General features: G+C 41.5%; 1 protein-coding gene across 1 annotated transcript in view; it reads right to left on the bottom strand.

Annotated features, from left to right (window-relative positions):
• The window catches only part of LOC122543138 (golgin subfamily A member 7-like), a 31,609-nt gene extending 13,526 nt beyond the window's left edge, over positions 1 to 18,083 (bottom strand). The window contains exons 1-4 of the mRNA XM_043681484.1: positions 17,789 to 18,083; positions 6,585 to 6,710; positions 4,481 to 4,633; positions 1,264 to 1,365 (exon numbers count right to left, since the gene is read on the bottom strand). Of these exons, the coding sequence (XP_043537419.1) occupies positions 1,264 to 1,365; positions 4,481 to 4,633; positions 6,585 to 6,710; positions 17,789 to 17,797 (390 nt within the window). The 5' untranslated portion in view covers positions 17,798 to 18,083. The remainder of the gene's footprint in view (positions 1 to 1,263; positions 1,366 to 4,480; positions 4,634 to 6,584; positions 6,711 to 17,788) is intronic.
• Between the last annotated feature and the right edge of the window lie 2,332 nt (positions 18,084 to 20,415).

Genomic DNA, 20,415 nt, shown 5'->3' with positions numbered 1-20,415 from the left:
CTGAAATAACAAAACCAGATACATTCTGTATTCACAAACTTCTAGAGATGATTTTCAGAAGAAAACTTTCAACTTTCTCCAGATCACGTTCAAGACGGAGTAGAATGCTTGAACTGAAGTTAAAATTACAGCAGGAGAGGCGATATGTTTGAGTTCACAACATGCTGGAGGCAGCTTTGTCACAATATTATGAAGCTAAAAATCACACAACACCAGGTTAAAGTCTAACAGGTTTATTTGGAAGTACAGTAAAACCCCAATTATCTGAACAAGATCTTAGGGTCCTGTAAAAATGCTATCCATTACCTGAACAATCCGTGATCAAACTCTCAGTTTTCTGAAGAAAATACTCCCCGCCCGTCTATTTCAGATAATCGAGGTTGTTCTGTATAGCTTTTACAGCGCTGCTCCCTCAATCACGTATAAGTCTCTGGGGTAAATTTGCATTTGCAGAATTGTAATTGCACATTCTATTTTGGTCAAAAAACACACAAGTCTGTCCTTTGATTTTAGATGAGATTAGATTACATTACAGTGTGGATACAGGCCCTTCGGCCCAACAAGTCCACACCAACCCGCCGAAGCGTAACCCACCCATACCCCTATATTTACCCCTTACCTAACACTATGGGCCATGCTAAATTGCCCGTTCACCTGACCTGCACATCTTTGGACTGGTGCAAACTCCACACAGTCAGTCTATCCATGTAACATTTTATAAATTCCTACTTTAGAAATAGAACCAGTCCGACTCAACATTGAGATACAGACAGACCCTAACCTCATGTCTTTGATGCATTGTCTGAGCTGAGAGGTCACTTTTATTTTTTATAAAACCTTAAGTTATCTTGAGAATATGACTTAAAAGTAGTTCTGGGATTTACATAATAATGAACTGAAACCTGGAACCCATTCTAAAGATGGGAGACTTAGCAGCAATCTAGGTTTGTTCAATATATCATATCCGTTGCGTGACACTGATCTTTTGCTTTAAATTCTGTCTTATCATTCTGTTCCACAGCTAGCTGAAGAAGGAACAGCGCTCCAAAAGCTGGTACTTCCAAATAAACCTGATGAACTATAACCTAGTGTTGGGAGATTTTTAACTTTGCCCACTCCAGTCCAACACCTCCACAAAAATATTATAAAGTCTTGAAGTCTCTTCATATATGGCTACGTGAAGAAGATGGGCAGCATGCAAAGCAGCTAAGAAGATGGATTGAAAAACAGGAGATGCAAAACCAGAGAAAGCAAAAAGGATACAACTCTCAATCCTCTTTCAATTGGATCGACTATAACGAGGCCTCGTGGAGCATAAGTCTTCTCATTCTGTTCCTGGATGTATTTGGCAATCTTTTTCAACACCTGCAGTCAAAATCGAAAGTGGTGATAACATATTACAGGGCCTATGTGAATAAATCAATTCTGGACATAGATCTCTGTAAGCATAATGAATGACCAAACAAAAGTGACCATGCAACACAACTGCAACTACTTACATTTTTTTAAATTCTTTCATGAAATGTGGGTTTCGCTGTCAAGATAGTAACTGTTGCTCATCTTCAAGTCCCTTGAGAAGGCAATAGCAAAAGCATTGGGAACTAAAGACTAAAACAATCAGGAGTGATGTTCTCTCAAATTGTTCAGGATTGGGAAAATACAAAAATTAGAATTGGGTTCTCAGCAGAGGCCAGCATCAGGTGAAGGAAGAAAGAAAACTGCTTAATACAAATCCTGTCGCACATTCTCTGTCCGGTCATTTGCTCAAAAAAAATAATGATTTTCTTTTGTGGTCCAGTTCTAATCATCAAACACAAAATATAAAGGACTACACAAATCAACTAATTTAACCCATTTATTTTAGACATGATGGATACAAAGGTGGGGCTAATGGACCAAGCATTCACAGCAAACGTTTAAAGTTTATTATCTCTTCACTGATGACGAAGTTATGGACAGCAAATGATAGAAAAGCAACAGTATCAATTTCTTTCAACTCTCCTCCATATCCTAGATGAGTCAAAAAAGTGAAGTAAAATTGTAGAAACCCTGGTGTGAAAGCAGGCCAATCGGTCCATCATGTCCTCACCAACCCTCCGATACGCATCCCACCCAGACCCACACCCATCCCTGTAACCCTGTACTTCCCATTGCTAATCTACCTCACCTGCATATTCCTGGACACTATTGACAATTTAGCATGTCCAATCCACCTAACTGCACATCTTTGTACTGTGGAAGGAAATCCACGCAGACACAGGGAGAAAATGCAAACTTCACACAGACAGTCACCTAAAGGTGAAACCAAACCTGGCTCCCTGGCGCTATGAAGCAGCAGCGCTAACCACTGAACCACCTTTAAAATGGTAGAAGCTGGACCATTTTTCAAAATCAATTTGCAATATTCTCTTAGAAGATTATGCCCTGTACACACTCACCAGCTGATAAAGGGAATCTGCATCTCCTATTAAGATCCTGCATATCATTTCACATAATAGAGATGAGTACCATCAGTCAAGAGCTGCAGCGTTCCCAATAATTTTCCAACAGTGGAAAACTTATTTGATGAACCAGAAATATATAATGAACCAGAAATTTTAGAAAAACACAATTTCCATAGATTTCCCATTATAAAAAGAAATTCTTCAGTAACTAACGTTACATTTTCTGTGGGAAAAAAAACTTGCATGATAACCAGTAAACTGAGGGACAAGAGGGTTTTTTTTGAGCACTAGAATGTGAGCCGGTTTCACATACAAGAATAGAATATTTCAACCACTGAACGCACTTGAAAACTGCATGCAAAGGCTTTGTTCAAGGCCCTGACCACAGTCACAGACCATCCAACAAACTGATGCAACAAAGCGTGCCCAGAAGTTCTTAAACAGCTTGCCCATCCAGCTATTTTAATACCGCTGATCCACACCATGTGAAGTTAACACAACAAACAAGCCACTGTCCTGGAGCACAACCAGAAGGGTCTGTGAACAACAGATGGTAGAAAACACAAACACTAGAACTATATTGCAAGGAGAGAAAACCTGCAGCAGATTAGGCAGAATCTGCAGCGATCAGACTAGCTATTGTTTTGGTCTGCAACCAAATGTAATCTCTATTTTTTGTTCTCTTTTCATAAGTGCAAATAAATTCAACATATACTTACACCTTATCAAATTTATTTTGAAAAACACAAGTTGGAAGTGACCCAGTTTTCAGTCAACCCAATTAATGATAAGGTGGTAATATTACACAACCGCCTCTCGTGTAAACAGTAGGTTTTGAAAAAATGTAGACCTGATAGAGCAGTTTTCTGACAGGAACACTGCTTTGATAAGCTGCTTATTCAATCATTTAAAAAATACTGGTCATTCTGCATTCCAGGCATGATACATATCTTATCATCTGACCTTACAACCTCTACAATCAATGCCATGTGGCAAGTGGACTTGATACATGCACAATGCAACCTAAATATTTTCAAGTGCAGAATTAAAATATTTTGATGAATATACTGAATAAATTAAAAATACAATCCATGACATCAAGAACACATGCAATTATATTTCAAACAATGATGAGACAGAGTACACGAAAGAGAAAGATGGCTTAGTAGCATTTTGACAAGACACCAATCTCTACCTCAATGTTAGGAAAACTAAGGAGCTGGTCATCGACTACAGGAAGCAGAGTGGAGGACATGCCCCTGTCTGTATAGATGATGTTGAGGTGGAGGTGGTCAAGAGCTTCAAGTTCCAATGAGTTAATTTCACAAACCATCTATCCTGACCCAGGACTCTTACCATTTTTTACCATCAAGATGCATTGCAGCTTGATATGATAACTGCTCTGCACATGGTCGCAAGAAATTAGATTTATATTTGCTGCCCAATTCATCATGCAAACTAACCTTCCTTCCACTGTCTGTGTCTACACTTTCCACTGCCTCAGTAAAGAAGAACACCACTCGTACACCAGTTAAACTCTCTTCCACTGAGCAGAACATAGAAAAGTCTGAACACCTCTTCCACACTTAATAGACTTAAGAATGGATCTCTCCTCTATTGGAGTTCATCTTTCGCTGCACTTCCTCCGCAGCTGTTAACACTATATTCCACATTCTATTGTTTAACCCTGTACAGTACAACTCGTCTGGTCAGCACACAAAACAATACTTTACACTATCTCTTCGTACATGCGACAATAATACATCAAATCAAACCTTATAACTGGATCAAATATGAGAGAATTCAAGTCTTTGAGATTGTTTGCCTCTCTTTCCAGTATCCATCATTGCATCCAACATTTTAAGGATCACTGACATTTCCAGTACGTACTACAACCATTATTGGATGCTGGAGTGTAAAAAAAAAGGTTCTGGATTACAACTCCATTAGTGCCATATAAATTGGAGTAATAAAGTACTGTAATTTGCTGGAAGCAGTCTTATCGTTTTGTGGAGCTGTGCAGAAAATCTACTCACCTTCTCGTAATGTGTCTCCATGCACAAGAAAATGGTGTACGCAGTCAAGCATGCCAAACAGCCCTCCACATAGGACTGTCCGCCAACCTTCTCAGCCTCTGCATAAAGGTTGTTTAGTACCCTGATGGTTTCTTCAAATTGCTGCCGATCAATCTGTGGAGATGACAGTGTTTACATGAAAGATCACACGCAATATGATAAAGGCAACTTTTATTCAAGCTCTGCTCCGTAACAGGCTGGGAACTGATGCAGATGAAGTGGAGTTTCACAGGCTTCCCTCTCAGAATTTACCTCCCAAGTAAAACCAGAACCAAAACCCTTATTGCCAAATCCATCACGAAGAAAATAATCAGGAAAAATCACCCAAGTACAGCCGATTTTTATATGATACAGGAAGCATTGTGTGTGCGCGCATGTAATTCTCACTTCTACAAGAGTACATGATTACCAGCATTTGGGAAAAAGCTCACATTGCAGACTCACAACTAGCCCCACATCTGTGACCAGAGAACCAAGTGAGGCAGCCATAGAAAGCACCACTAGCACACTAATTGGTACTAATATGCCAGCTCATTCTGTCAATATTATCAAAGCAGATTTCACCATCCAGTGTCAGACCTTATAAAGCAGAATAGAAAAATCAATTCAGCATTATAAACACAGGGAACCAAGGCACTGATGACCCTGAACCAAAAATATTGACCCTGAACAAGCACTATTCATTCTAAATTTTCCCCCCACTACTTCCTAAATTATCCATTCAGTTTGCTATAGTGAGACTGTGCTAAGAGTTGAGAGCTATCCTGAACCTACTGTGTCCACACTCACCTCTGTAGCCTGTGGGAACTAAAGAGTGAGTATATGAGAGCCTGGAATTGTCTAAATTGTACTTTGTGGCGTAACTATTATGTTTAGGAGCTGGCAGAAGGAAACAGCACCAAATATTGCCATTTGGTTTTACTATTAACAGAAAGCAAGGTTTGCTAAGAATGATCCTACCCAGAGAGGGATCAGTTTCCCCAAATAGTATTTCATGCAGCTACGAAAAATATTCCTGTTTCCACACAAGTGAAACATCTGAATGAAGAAAAAGGCAAATACAAAATTGGAACTGAAAACATGAAACTCAGCAGGAATTCTGACAAAACTTCACACACCGAAATGCTATCGTTTTTTTCTCAGTAGATGCTGCTCAACCTGTTAAGTATTTCCAGCAATTTCTATTCTTACAATTAACCAAGATACAAACTGTGGAGATGAGTGGGACAGTGCAAACACTACTGCTAACTACAATCCTCAGCTGTGACATAGATGTATCTCTGAGGAAGGGCTTATGCCTGAAACGTCGATTCTCCTGTTCCCTGGATGCTGCCTGACCTGCTGCGCTTTTCCAGCAACACATTTTCAGCATAGATGTATCTCTGCCAGGTTTTGCTAGCCTCCCTCTTCCAGTGCATGGACATGATTTAGTTCTGTCATTAAAGCAGCACGGTTAGTCCACAGGAAATTAATTTTTCCTGCAAAATACATGACCAGTTTTTCATTCAGTAGTCAAAGTCATACTACAGCACATTTCAACTGCATACCAAACCTATTGGTTTAATTGTCTTTATAGAGTAAAACAACAATATTTGGCACCACACAGGACACACCATCTCCCAGATTGAAATACCTACAGTTTTTGCAACCTCTATTTTAGTACATTCTTTCAACTACCTTTCTTCTAAATACAAGTAGAATGGTTTACAGCCTTTGCATACAGTAGGCAGAGGGGGAAAATGCTTACCATCAAGAGAGCATGATGAATATAAAATAGTCACCATGGAAAAAGTTTTGGGTTCCAGTAAAGACAGATTCATGAATGAGAACATTATTTCGGCATAACTTTCTCCAAAAACCAAGCTAAAACAGATTTATAGCACAAGATGACAGGAACAAAAGGAAGGTACAAGACATAACACAATAGAAACAAAAGAGATAACAGAAATTTCATGGGAGAGTAGTGATCAAGAAATAAGACAATAAAAGCTATGGGCTTTACTGTGGCCCGCACCTATTGTGAAACATCAATGTGTCTTGAAACAAAGTTATGGTTCCAGCTTACCCTGTTCTCCAACTCCGAAGGGAATTTAGTCTGAAACTGGCACACGGTCCCACTGGAGTAGTCTCTCTGAATGAAGACTTTAGATGTCAATGCTGTGTTCTGTCTCAGGTCTTGCAAGCAGTGGGTCTACAAAGCAGCAAACAGAATTATGGAACAACAGATTAGGACTGTAAACTCCATAAAAATAAGCCATTTCAAAAATATGACTAAGCCCCAAAACAGAGATGTAGTGTTTTCACAAAATCAGGTACCATTCTTTAGGTATCACACAAACAAAGAAATAACACATCTTGTCTCACAGACATTCACATTCCCAGCAATCCTCAAGTTTGTCAGCTGGACATTTTGACTAGCTCAATAGTAATCAGTTGGAAAATCACCCAACACCAGATTACAGTCCAACAGGTTTATTTGGAAGCACTAGTTTTCGGAGTGCTGCTCCTTCATCTCCACATCCACCTGATGAAGGAGCAGCACTCCGAAAACTAGTGCTTCCAAATAAACCTGTTAACTATAACCTGGTGTTGGGTGATTTTTAACTTGGTACACCCGGTCCAACAGCGACACCTCCAATTCATCGACAGTAATCAACATGTATAGCCTCGCAACGAAAACAGGAAATGGCTAGGTTGGATGATGTTGCTCGAGTTATTCAAAATTCATACAAGAAAAAGGCTAACAACAAGAGTGAACTCTGTAGCATTTGGATGTGGTATCATTGAAGGCTGAACTTGCTATGAAATGCAGCCCAACCGACCACACAAACTCATACATCGCATCAAAGAAATATTTGCATCCTTGTACATTTTGTACGCAGATTAAATCTAAACTTTGCTACTTGCAGAACACTCAGTTATGTCCAGGGTTTGATGATGACCAAGTCCTGCCAACTTACATTATGAAAATAATAGTGCAACGCAAGATCAGCAGGTTCCACTGGAACTTGAAGTCAATGGACATTTAGGGCAAGAGAACTGAACTCCTGTGGTCCACAAGCTGATAATACCACATGAAGTCCAGAATACGCCCTTTTCCCACAGGCAATTGGCACACACAACTGCGGCCTTGCCAGAGACGAATACAAGTTTGCAGTGCCCCACAAAATCATTTTGTGCCCCACAAAATCATTATGGGCGGCACGGTGGCACAGTGGTTAGCACTGCTGCCTCACAGCGCCAGAGACCCGGGTTCAATTCCTGACTCAGGCGACTAACTGTGTGGAGTTTGCACATTCTCCCCGTGTCTGCGTGGGTTTTCTCCGGGTGCTCCGGTTTCCTCCCACAGTCCAAAAATGTGCAAGTAGGTGAATTGGCCATGCTAAATTGCCCATAGTGTTAGGTGCAGGGGTAAATGTAGGGGAATGGATCTGGGTGGGTTGCGCTTCGGCGGGTCGGTGTGGACTTGTTGGCCCAAAGGGCCTGTTTCCACACTGTAAGTAATCTAATCCAAAATCACCTTAACCAAATTCTTTGCAAATGCACTTTTGCACCATTTCTGATTTGATCACATTGATACTTCTGTGCTAAATTCCCTTCACGATGGCAAATTTGTATCCAGTTGAAATTGGAACACAGGGTGCAAACCAACCAATTCTCAGAACCAAAGGGATATTTCCAGCCCATAATTTTTCTATCAGTTGCATGAAGTTCACTGAACCCAGAGGCAGCACATGTTAGTTTCACAAGCCGACTTCCAAATTCTGCAGAGATCGCTTGCACTTCAGAAAATCAAAGGTCAGCTGTGTTATTGCTTTAAATTCACGAAGGTGTAGGTCAGTGCAACCAAGAGACTGAAATTTACACTAACAGATCCAGTCATAATTCCTGACCTTTTACCTGACCCGCTAGGGCCACTTACAGTATAGAAATACTAAAAGCTTCAGGGAGGCTACCTCCTTGCTATTGAGCTCAACCTCCAGAAGCAATGTTTGCCTCACGCTGGCTAAACAGGGAGTTCTGCATTGAATGCAAAAGTGTTGTACGTGAAATTTACTCAAATTAGAATGTTTTCTGAAAGAATGGAATATGAAGCTTCAGGAATCTCAGCTATTCAAAAAGTTCCTCATCTTCTTCAAAGCAATAATTTAGAAAGGTATCAATTAAAAGTATGAATCTCTGAACAAAGTAAAAGAGAAAGTACAAAACTGAAGTAGTAGAAACTTCTGTGATTAAGATTTCATGGAAATCAATATTTCCAAGAGTTAGGGACACAAACAATTCATTTAACCAAGTGTCACTGGATTCATACATTCTTGGGACCACAATCCAACACAAATCTCTCAGACACAGATCAAAAGTACAGCAGATAATGCACAGTTGAATACAGTTTGATCATGCAGTTGCAAATGAATTGTTAACAAGACGAATGTTGCGTCACATGGGTTCAGAACATAATGTTGACTATCTTCAAATCAAAGGACAAATAATTTCAAAAGAATATCATGTGGACATTATAAGATGGTCGCCACAAGACATTGGCAAACTGGAGCTAAGTATATCTAAAGCAGACGATTCCCAAACCAACATAATCATCCGAATGCAACAAAATCACCCCATTTAATGACAATTCAGATATCAGTGAAAAACTATCAAGTCACATATTGTCTACTCATACCTAACCCTTCAGCAATAAATGAACACCAAACATATGCATGAAGATTAAACAAAACATATTCAAAAGGTATGATGTAGGCTTCTTTCTTTGGCCCATTTCTTACACTGCCAAATGCACAGAACACTTATCTCACCAGGAAGAACTACAATGCAATCAGTTGCTGACATTTGAGGGTGGAAGAGCAGAAAGCACAGGTAATTTCGGGTCAAGTGAGATTTCAAAAATCCTTAGATTTTAAATTCAACCCTAACCTCACACTTTGAGTTGTAACAGAAGTCAGATTCAGAGCAATTCTGTCATGACATGAATTAGTAGACCACTTGCCTAAGCGAAGGAAAGTGATGATTCCAAATGGAGAATTCTCCCTTTGGCAGGTGAATTAGTGACCTGCTATGCTCCCTATCCTTCCCATGCCCCAACTCCAGAACAAAATGACGACACACCAAGTTACAGATTTCCCACCAAAGTGACCCTTGCAATCTTCCAGACATCAAGCCTGGTACCTTGGAGCCACAATCTTTGGCTTGGTGCCACAGACACTCCCAGGCATCTAACCAATCCGACTGGCGGCCAATCGAAAAACAAAGAGAAAACACATGTTAATCAGATTTTGCTGCTAAACTTAACATTATCAGATTAACTGATAACTGACAAGCAATTGTTAAGCCTCTCCAACACTTGGTATTTGACCTTTGGCCATTTGGTTAAAATACCACCCCAGAGAGCTGCCTGGAATGTAGGCACAGGAAGAGAGAACACTCCACAGCAGAGCAATGAAGGGAATGAGGTACATGGTGACTCATGGAAAAATACTATTGGTAACCCAATTTGACCAGATAGGTAAAGTAAAACATTCTATTGTCAATGTACATGGACTCATGATTTTTTTTTTAAACAGGACAATTGGTTGCCTACATTTCAGACTTTATTTTTAATCATCCATGGGATGTGGGCAACCATTTATTGCCGAACCCTAATTCCCCAGAGGACAGTTCAGAATCAACCATATTGGAGTGATGCATCGGCCAGACAATTAAGAACAGCAGATGTCCTTCCTTAAAGGACAAAGAACCAGATGGACATTTTCAACAATCGCCATCAGTTTCGTGGTCATCGTGAGACTCTCAATTACAGAAATTCCAACATTTGCCGATGCAGGATTTGAACCCACATTCCCAGAACATGACCTGGATCTCTGCATTAATAGTTGCGTGACCATCACCTCCTCTTGGAAATATAAAACTGAGAAGATGTTTGGCCAGATAAATTACCACTCTAAAAGGCTAAAAGAATTCATGGAAGAAAGCAGGCTTAAAGTGACCTCATTCTGGCTTGTGCAGCCAATTAAACAACAATGCAGTTTTGACAGGATTGTTGGGTGCAGTTACAAGAAAGTTATTACAAAATATGTTCTGATGAAACATTCACATTATCACAGTTGCACAAAGTTAGCATGAGAACAACAGACCAAAACTAGAAGCCTTCCAGTCAATTCCTTTTTCTTCTTGCCAATAACACACCCAAGGATGATGGGGTCCAATCCCAGATGTGGCCTCTGGTAACAAAAGCAATGTGTTAGCTAGCTATTGGAACATGAAGAGATTGAAGGGGGAGGGAGGAAGAGAGCTCACAGATGATGGCTCCCCACCCCTGGCTTTTTCAGCATGGTCACTGGCTAGTGATCAGGAATCACATCCTTGGCGTACTTTCAACTCCTGACTATCCCATCCCATTTGTTGCCTCTGATTGAGTTCAGATAAGAATCAAGCCTGGGGCCTTCTCATCTGCACAGCTTCACCACATGTTGCTTTTGCCAAATTCAACATCCCAAGAGCCCAAGCCAAGGCAAATATTTCTTTCCTAGATTTTATTTTCAAAAGATAGAACATTTAGGCCCAGTAGCAGTACTTTCTGCTCTCAACACTGGAAGGAAGGCCTACCATCATAAAAGGTTCCTCATTTGACAGTTTCATATAGTGGCAGAGGTGCACAATTCTGGAACAGCCACAGAACAATTGAATATACAGGGGATCAGGCAGCATCTATGCAAAAAGGAACTGATGTTTTTTCAGAAATTTCAGAGCCAGGCAAAGGGGTTGAGGTTCAAAGCAATAAAGCAAACGTCCATGATTGATGCCAGGACATTACGTGACAACAGGGCTGAGGTTTCAACACAAAGGGATTTGATTATGGGACGAGTAAAGAAACAAAAGATGGGTCTGGGAAATGTAAACAGGCATAGCTGAATCATACACAGCTGCAATTCATAGAAACCCGAAAACAGAGGTTACAAGCTGTAACTTGAACTGTAAAATGAATTTGCAATTTTCAAGTGTTCCATAATGAGATGAAGTCTCGCTCAAGAATACATCAAGTTTGGTTTAAACAAGGAACATAGAAGGAGGAAGTGTGTTGGGTGGCTAATTAAAATTGCGAGTAACCAAAAGTTCAAGGTCATACCAGCAGACTGAACTGAGGTGAATGGCAATGTATTCACACGACCTGCATTTCACCTTCTGAACACGGAGGAAAGTACCTATCCTCTGATGGTGTGCACTAGAAATACAACGCCCACCATTGTGACCTCTACCCTGCCATCATCCAGGGACCTAAACTGTTCTTACAGGTGATAGTAATTCATCTGTATTTCTGTACGGCTGCACTGAAGGCTCACAATACAAGTATTGGGTGCAATTAAGGAATAGATTAGGGTGCTGCAGAAGGAACAGCTCCCACGAAATGCTAAACAGGGAAGGAATGATCTGCTTACATTTGCACATTACCTTGTATCTGTTGCAATACCTCAGTGGGGGAAATCATGGTGTTTTCTTTTCATGAATGCAACCAGGCTGATCACATTGCAAAGAAGTGAAGAAACCTCGTAAAAAAACACTTTCAGGAACATCCTGAACACCCAAAACCGTGTGGAAGTGCAAACGGGCAGCTTCTATAAGTTATCATCTCTGAAAGAGATGACATGTTGCAGTTTAAAGCAGTGGTTAACACAAGCGACGGAATCCTCCTCCGAACTTGATCACAACTAGTTCATCTTTGTGAATATGTTTAAACCATTTCTCATTGCTTCCATTCCTACAAATTTGAACCAATTTCATTTCCTCCTGGCCACCCTGTCTAAAAGGTGAGACAACCTGTAACTTTGCTTCTGCCAGCAGCTGCTATCTTGTCGGAGATGACGTTTCTATTGTGTAGGTACCTCAGTGAGAACACCACATTATAAAGTGGGAAAAAGATCAAAATGCTGTTTCACGAATACCAAAACAATTAAAGTACACTACTGTCTGAGCCAGAGGCTGCAGGCTCAAACCCCATGACCAACCTTCAGCATATAAACTAAAACTAACACTCCAGTGCAATATGAAGTGAATTTGACACGATTGAAATTGTTACAACATGAGGTAAACTCTGCTGCTTAATTTAAAACCAGCAACACAGAAAAGATTTATCCCGTGCAGTAATGTGTAAAAATTCAAGTGGTCAAGAACTATTTAAAGTAAAAATTAGCAACTTTATTTCTTAAAGTATAACAAAGAATAATCAACTAGCAACTACACACAAGTCCTTACTCTAACCTATCTTTTACCTTTCTTTCTGTAATATTAATCCGATAAAACTCCCAATTAAGATTTACAAAACAAGACATCTCAAAACCAGACAGCTTTTAGTTCTATTTGGATCTTCCTGTGTCTTCTTTTCTTCTTAGGGATTCTGCTTCACAGGTTAGTGACTGAAAAGTACTTTTTAAAGGAGCTATTTTTCAGGCAGTTTTTTACCCGCTGAGACTTAGCAGTTCTCCTCCCAACTGTTCAATTTTTCCACGGTCTTATACCCCATGGCATCGAATTATGTCATCGGCTTTTATGATGATTGTCAATATTCTCTGTTCAAACTTGATTGGAAATTGGTATTTTTTCAGGGCATTTTTTTTTGTCATTTCCAGGCAACCAGCTACTCCAGTCAGTACAGCACATTATATTGTGTCTTATTGAGAACACTTGTTGTGGTCACTGCTAGCTTTTAACTTTCTTAAAAGGGATAGTTCACCGACATCTTCACAACAGAATTAACAGTCTTGCACTTCATTTTCCATTTTGCCAATTTGTTCAGTAAACCAAACAAAAATCCTTCAATACTATTCCAAGAAAATCCAAACAATACTCACTGCGTCATGGCATTATCTATCCCTCAACTGCAACATAAAATTACTTTTTCTTCGGACTGTGGAGTAATATAAACTGGCTGCTGCATTTGCTGGAAAAGTAGCAACTATCAAAGTACTCGTTTTTGAGAAGTATTTTGAGATCTGTCAAGGTAAGGTCCCAGGCAGTGTTGCTGAACAAAGAGACCTTGGAGTACAGGTTCATAGCTCCTTGAAAGTAGAGTTGCAGGTAGATAGGATAGTGAAAGTGTTTGGTATACTTTCCTTTATTGTTCAGAGTATTGAGTACATGAGTTGGGAGGTCATGTTGCGGCTGTACAGGACGTTAGTTAGACCACTGTTGGAATATTGCATGCAATTCTGGTGTCCTTCCTATTGGAACGATGTTGTGACACTTGAAAGGGTTCAGAAAAGATTTACAAGGATGTTGCCAGGGTTGGAGGATTTGAGCTATAGGAATAGGCTAGGGCTGTTTTCCCTGGAGGGTTGGAGGCTGAGGGGTGACAGTATCATGAGGAGCATGGATAGGATAAATAGACAAAGTCTTTTCCCTGGGGTGGGGGGAGTCCAGAACTAGACGGCATAGGTTTATGATGAGAGGGGAAAGATTTAAAATGGCAACTTTTTCACTCAGAGGTTGGTACGTGAATGGAATGAGCTGCCAGAGGAAGTGGTGAAGGCTAGTACAATTGCAACATTTAAAAATGCATCTGGATGGATATATGAATAGGAAGGGTTTGGAGGGATATGGGCCAGGTGCTAGCAGGTGGGACTAGATCGGGTTTGGATATCTGATTGGCACGGACAAGTTGGACCGAAGGGTCTGTTTCCATGCTGTACATCTCTATGACTCTATGACTATGTTTCTATCATACAATGCACAAAACATCTCTACAAAATACTGCCTCAAACTGCAATAAAAGTGGACTAAAATCCAAAAGAACTGTGGAGCTAGACATCAGAAACAAAACCAGAAATTGTTGGAAAAGCTCAGCACATCTGGCAGCATCTGTGCAGAGAAACAGAGTTAACGTTTCAGGTCCATAGAACCTTCCTCAATGTTCCTCCGAACTGTTCTAAGGATGGGTCAGTGGACCTGAAACATTAACGCTGATTTCTCTCCACAGATGTTGCCAGTCCCGCTGATATTTTACAGCGATTTCTACTTTTGTTTGCAATAAAAATGGTTTGACTACTCAAGTACGTTCAAAATTATCATGCGTGACAATTTGAACTCCTGAAAATTAGCAGGTGCTATCCATTTTCTCAACACCATGTTTGATTTGAACAAGCGAGTGTCAACAGTGGATAGAAGCCAGGAGCTCAACCAAGGTGACATCACAACCTTCAAAAGTGGAACTTCAACAATTTCTTAATGTTTGACAAACACACGAGACTGATTCACTTCCTGCTGACGACTCAATACCATGCTTGATACCAGATCCCTCTCACACTTCAGCTGCGGCATCCATGAAAGGAACTGTAGCTAAGAAGAGATAGATGATGTTATAGACCTGATACCCTCCCTCTATTCTCAGCTTGCCCACAGGTCCTTTTACTTTCTTGGAGGGAAAAAGATACCGGACATCAAATGCAACATACAATGCAGGTAAGGATTGACAGCGAGTCAAGATATCATCAAAAGAGGGAGGGAAAAAAATTAGAAGTTATCAGAATGATTTAAAGGACACACGTGACTTTAAAACAAGGTTCCCCACTTATTCAATTGAATTATTAAAACAGAACTTGAAAAGGGAGATCATATTTTCTTTTGAAATTCTCTGATTAATCCAAGTTGAGTCAAATATGGAATCAGGTGGTTTAAAGTGACACCAGATTTTTATGTTCTACTGAAGGAGAGGTAACAGAGCTTACCCAGGTAATTAACAATAGCCAGTAGCTTTAGGTTTTAGCACATCAAAATATCCTGTGATGCTTCACAGAAATGTCCGATCAAATTTAGCACTGATCCACATATGGAGATATTAATACTGACAACCAAAAGCTTTGTTGAGGAGGTAGGTTTCAGGAGTTGTTTTCAACGAAGGGGATTTAAGTAGGTGGAGAGGAATAGAAGTGAATTGCAGAACAGACAGCCTCAGGTATTCCAAGTGCCATCACTGAAGTGCCAAACACGCAATGTGCAGGATGGCAGCACTCTAAGAGTGCAGACAGCTTAGAAGGACAGATGATCACATTACAGAATTAAGCAAACAACAAAGTTAAGTCTACAGTAAGAGTTCAGACCATTTCCTGTGAATATAGAATGCACTCAAAGGTATCAACACCAAAACATGACTTGGTGGTTGCAGACTGTAAAATCTTACAGAGCTATGGCCAAATATTTCACAAGGTTCCAAGTAATCTTTAGGTGAGTTACTTTAAATCTATGATTGCTGGTATTCACAGTACAGGAGGACCTATGAAGAATGGTGCTATGAACACATTACAAAAACTGTCATGTCTGAAGGCAACAATACCATGACTGCTGACTAGATATGAAGGATGGCATGCGGCCAGCAAATGAATGCAAATGCCCAACAAATCTCAGCCTTGAGTGTTTGGTGCGTCTGGCAGTTAAAAGGTCAGAATTCTGCTGGGAATGAGGGAGAGGGGGGAAATGTAGAAATGCAGAAGGGACTGGACAATTACAATTGCACACCCTTTGAGCAGATTATAACATCTGATTCAGTTGCGAAATGCAACACTCTTCAGAAGAGGATGCATTGGACCAACAGTCAGTGTTCAAGTGGCATCTGAATCCATCTCTAAAACCAAAGAGAAAGTCAGGAATCCACTTGGGTTAAGATTGAATGAGTCTCAATAATTCAAAGAAATAAATACATCTAATAAACACATTTTCTGACATGAAGTACAGCATCTTCAGCACAAAACAATTTTTTGACCAGAAATATCATGGATATAAAACAGGAACAAAATGTAAGTAAAGCTTTTTCCCTAAAAAAGCTCTGAATTAAATGTCAGCATCTGGAATCCACTGCTGCCAGTGACTGTTGAAACAACTGTAACCTCATAAAGCTGATTAACATGAGGAAAACTTTTTGTCTACTTTTCCTTCTGGTGCTCCTATTTTTAAAACTAAAATCTTGTGATATGACACTCAGTGACCTCACACATGTTCCATCCTTATAAATGCATACAAAACAAGGAAGTTATTAATAAGGGGGAAAAAGGTTGGCAGAGCGCAAATGTTAGTAGATGAGTAATCCAGGCTCCAAGTGAAGACAGAGTGGCAACCGGAGGAATTCACCTTCAATTTAAAAAATAAAGATCTGCCATTGAAAGCTCATCTTCAGACTGATAACAAATATAAACATGAAGTGTTGTCAAAATGCACCTCATTCATCAATGTCCTTTAAAAAAGGAAATCGACGAATCTCACTCAATCTGGCCTGGTGATCCCATACCTACAGCAATGTAGTTCTTTCTTAGCTGCCCACTGAATGGCCCAGCAAGCCATTCAGCTCAAGAGCAATTAGGGTCTGACAACGAATACTGGCCTTGCCCATAGTAATAAAAGAATTACGTAACAAAAAGGAAAAGAGTGCGTTCCACAAACTTGAGCCACTCGTGCAACTTCACAGTCACTTTCAAAGTGAAGTTATTTCGATAATTCTTAAAATGATACCAGCCAATTTACACACAGCAAGCTTCCAAGGACAAGCAAAAAAGTAACAAACAGCTACGTTTACTTTCAAGGAATTCTAGCTGAGAGACAACTGTTGTCCGGCTTTCTGGGTTCAGGGCTCTCCACTTCTTGAACATGTGACCATGGAATCTGGGATATCCACTGGAAAGGGGCAGCCTCTGTTTTATATCTCAGCCAAAAGGCTTGGGGGGGGGTAGGTGAAGAGAGTTCAATGCTCAAGTTGTGATGACGGATGTGATTGGAAACACACAGCCCCTCCCTTCTGCGACCTCACCCAATGTCCAAACTTTCGTCCCCCCCACCAGACATTTCCCCCTTTCTTCCACACCCAACCTGATCCTTTCTGTTCCGCCAAACCCTCTTCCCCTCCCTCGCCCTTTGTCTGTCTCTCCTGCCCCCTCCCCTCCCCCCAAACCCCAGCACCCCGTCCCTTTCCCAGAAAACCCTCGGAATATATCGGTGAGTGAAGTAAGCAGCCCTGTCCTATGACAGGCAGACAAAACACAAATAAACAAATCGCCTCCTGGAAGGGTGAAGGGTAGTGGTGGGGGGGCAGTGAAGGCGGACAGGTTTCCCGGGGGAACCACGGGAGCCGCCGGCATCCGAGCGGGCACCAGGTCGCGGCCACCTCCCCACTCCCTTTCTCGGCCTCGCCCAGAACCGCTCTCGCCAGCCCCCAGCTCCCAAACCCCCTCAGTCGCAGAGCCCGAGAAGCCTTTCCTCCGATCCGCCGCCTCCTCCTACCTCCGCCATCTTGTGCCGCCGCCTGCTTCCGGGTTGCTGGGTCCCACGATCCGAGTTCCGCCTGGAACAAAAGGTCCCTCTCAGAGAACCCACAACCTTTGTGCAGTCTGCACTGTTTAATCCTTCATATCAAAAAGCTCATCAATGAGCTGGTCATTCTCACTCGGTCACTTTATTTTATTTACATTTTGTATATGTGTTACATCAGGAAAATAGTCTGGAGGAAGATAATCACGCAAAACTCTTCAAAAACCTATGCAGCCCATTTTAGAAAACCCTAACCCCCAACTTTTTGCAGATTATATAATTAACATTGTTCTCAGTTTTCACTCCAGACTGGTACAAATTGTTCAAACATGTTAACTTTCACACACTTTCCTATATGAGTGACAACATACACAACATTTTTCTGAGCAGCACTGAAACAGACCATTCGGCGTGACTGTCTAGAGGGAAAAAACTCATGAAAAAAAGTTGCATATTGAAGGGAAATTCTTGTTTGTGGAACTGCTTGCTGACATCTCATTAATATTCAACTTTCTATCTTCTCTAATGCACCATACAATCGAGACATTGAGAAAACATGACATGGAAATCAGAGCGGGTACCTGGTGGATTTTAATCCCTGTTTGCTCCAAAGGGCCTCCAGGTTGCTGATGTAGGAGCATAAAAAGTAGGAGGTCATTTGACCATGGCGACCTGCTCCCTTATTTAACATGATCATAGCTGATCATTGAGCTCAACACCCTAATTCCACCCTGCATGTAACCTGTCTAGACCTGTTACAGCCAATCTGCATCTCAGGGCATGATTCACAGGCATCATCCACACCCAAACTTCACCCATGACCACTTACCTACTACCCACAGCCATTAGTGCAACTCCCTCTGAGACACTAGCTGGCACACACTTCCATTGTAGGGTAGACTGGAAACTAGCCTTGCATGTCTGCAGCAAGGAAACGTTTGCAGGCATACAGCTCAACAGTTGGACCAGGCTGCATCTCAGGACTGCTTGCTCGCTCTTATTAAATCCCATCACTTAGCACCTACCTGCATGCTTGCACCATCATCCCTTGCTGTACCTTGTCATTTTCATTACTGTTAGACTGCTGGGTGGTCAGCCTGGACCAAAGGCTGTCAGGACTGCCCTATTGAGGTACTCTTGAGCACACACACACGCACAGAGACAGTTTGTCATGCTTATAAGTAGGAAACTGTCTGGGGAGGCAGGGGGTTGGGGGCATCTTGATGTATGGCAAACCACAACAGCCATAGTTTTTGCCAGCTGTCTACTTGGTATACATGTGATCCATTTATTCAACCAAAAGATTCTCAGTTCAGTCAAGGATGGGGTCACTATTGGCCAGTCAGTCAATCAGTCAGGGGCACAATCCGCACACACTCCAGGGGCTCAGGACATTCGTAGTCTTGGAATCTGTCGCAGTACATTTCGGGGAGTGGGCAGCAGTCAGTCCTGTAGGACCATCATGAGCTGTCAGGCACTGTCATTCAGAGAGCTATAAGGACTGCACTCAGGAGCCTGGTCAGTGACATCTCGGAGCTGCTAGTTAAAGTTGGTCAGATATCTGGAGCAAATGAAGCCCACGGCATCATTCGTTGATGCTTCAGGAGGGTCTAAGGGGGCTCTGTGGGTGAAGGGAAGGACTCACTGCCAAAAGGAGTGGGAGAGTCAAGGCTAGCAGGGGAAAGCAAAGACACTTACGGTGGTGTGGATGAGGATGCTGATGGGGAATAACATGAGGTGAATGGTGGGGGAGATGTGGAACAGCATTGGAAGGCAAGGTAGGACAGCAATAATGGCATTGCAAAATGCCAAAGCTGTTTGAAGGGGAAAAACATACAAAATATTTCTTCATCATCTGTCATGTAAGCGTAAAAATGTTCTGTACTGAATAGTGAAAAGTTCAATGTTGGATGTCGGTCTGGGATAGATAGCAATATCAGAGCTCCCTCTCCAATGATATTGGGTGCTCACTCAAAAAGTGTGGCATCTTCACCAAGTTGCTATACAGGCTAAGCCTGGAACTGGATGGATGATGGAGATGTATTATCAGAAGGTAGGGAAAATCATGACCAGCCCTCTTCTGCAGGATATTATACCATTGACTCTTCTCAGATGTCCTTCTACTCCAAAGTAGTTTCATTTCCACTGAGAGTTCTGCTCCCTGCCCACTGGTGGGGCATGAGTCACTAATGAAGTTGAAGGCAGATCCAGGTGAACCATGGCCAGCTCAGGCAGAGGTTACTGTTGCAAGGTCTCTCAAGATGTGTGAGTCTGCAAGAGCAATAGAGATTTTTCACTCCCACTCTGTTTCCAGGGATGAGTGAGGCACAGTGTCGACATGGGCTTCAGATGTTCCAGGGCATAATAATGGAACTGTGCCAGATGCTGGAGTGGGAACTGAGCACTGTAGCAGTACGAGACCACCCTCTTCCACAGGCTGTGAAAGTGACTGTCACTCTGAGCTTCTGTGCTACTGATTCCTTTCAGGGTTCAACCAGTGAGCTGTGTGGGATCTCTCAGTCGTACACCCACAGCTATGACCGATGAATCTGTGCGAAATCAGAGTGGTTCATTTTCTTTCCCAATGACCCCAGGACAGT

Source organism: Chiloscyllium plagiosum, chromosome 42 (genome assembly GCF_004010195.1).
Source record: "Chiloscyllium plagiosum isolate BGI_BamShark_2017 chromosome 42, ASM401019v2, whole genome shotgun sequence".
NCBI lineage: Eukaryota > Metazoa > Chordata > Chondrichthyes > Orectolobiformes > Hemiscylliidae > Chiloscyllium > Chiloscyllium plagiosum.
The sequence above is the reverse complement of the archived record's forward strand: the minus strand, read 5'-3'. Positions and strand labels throughout refer to the sequence as shown.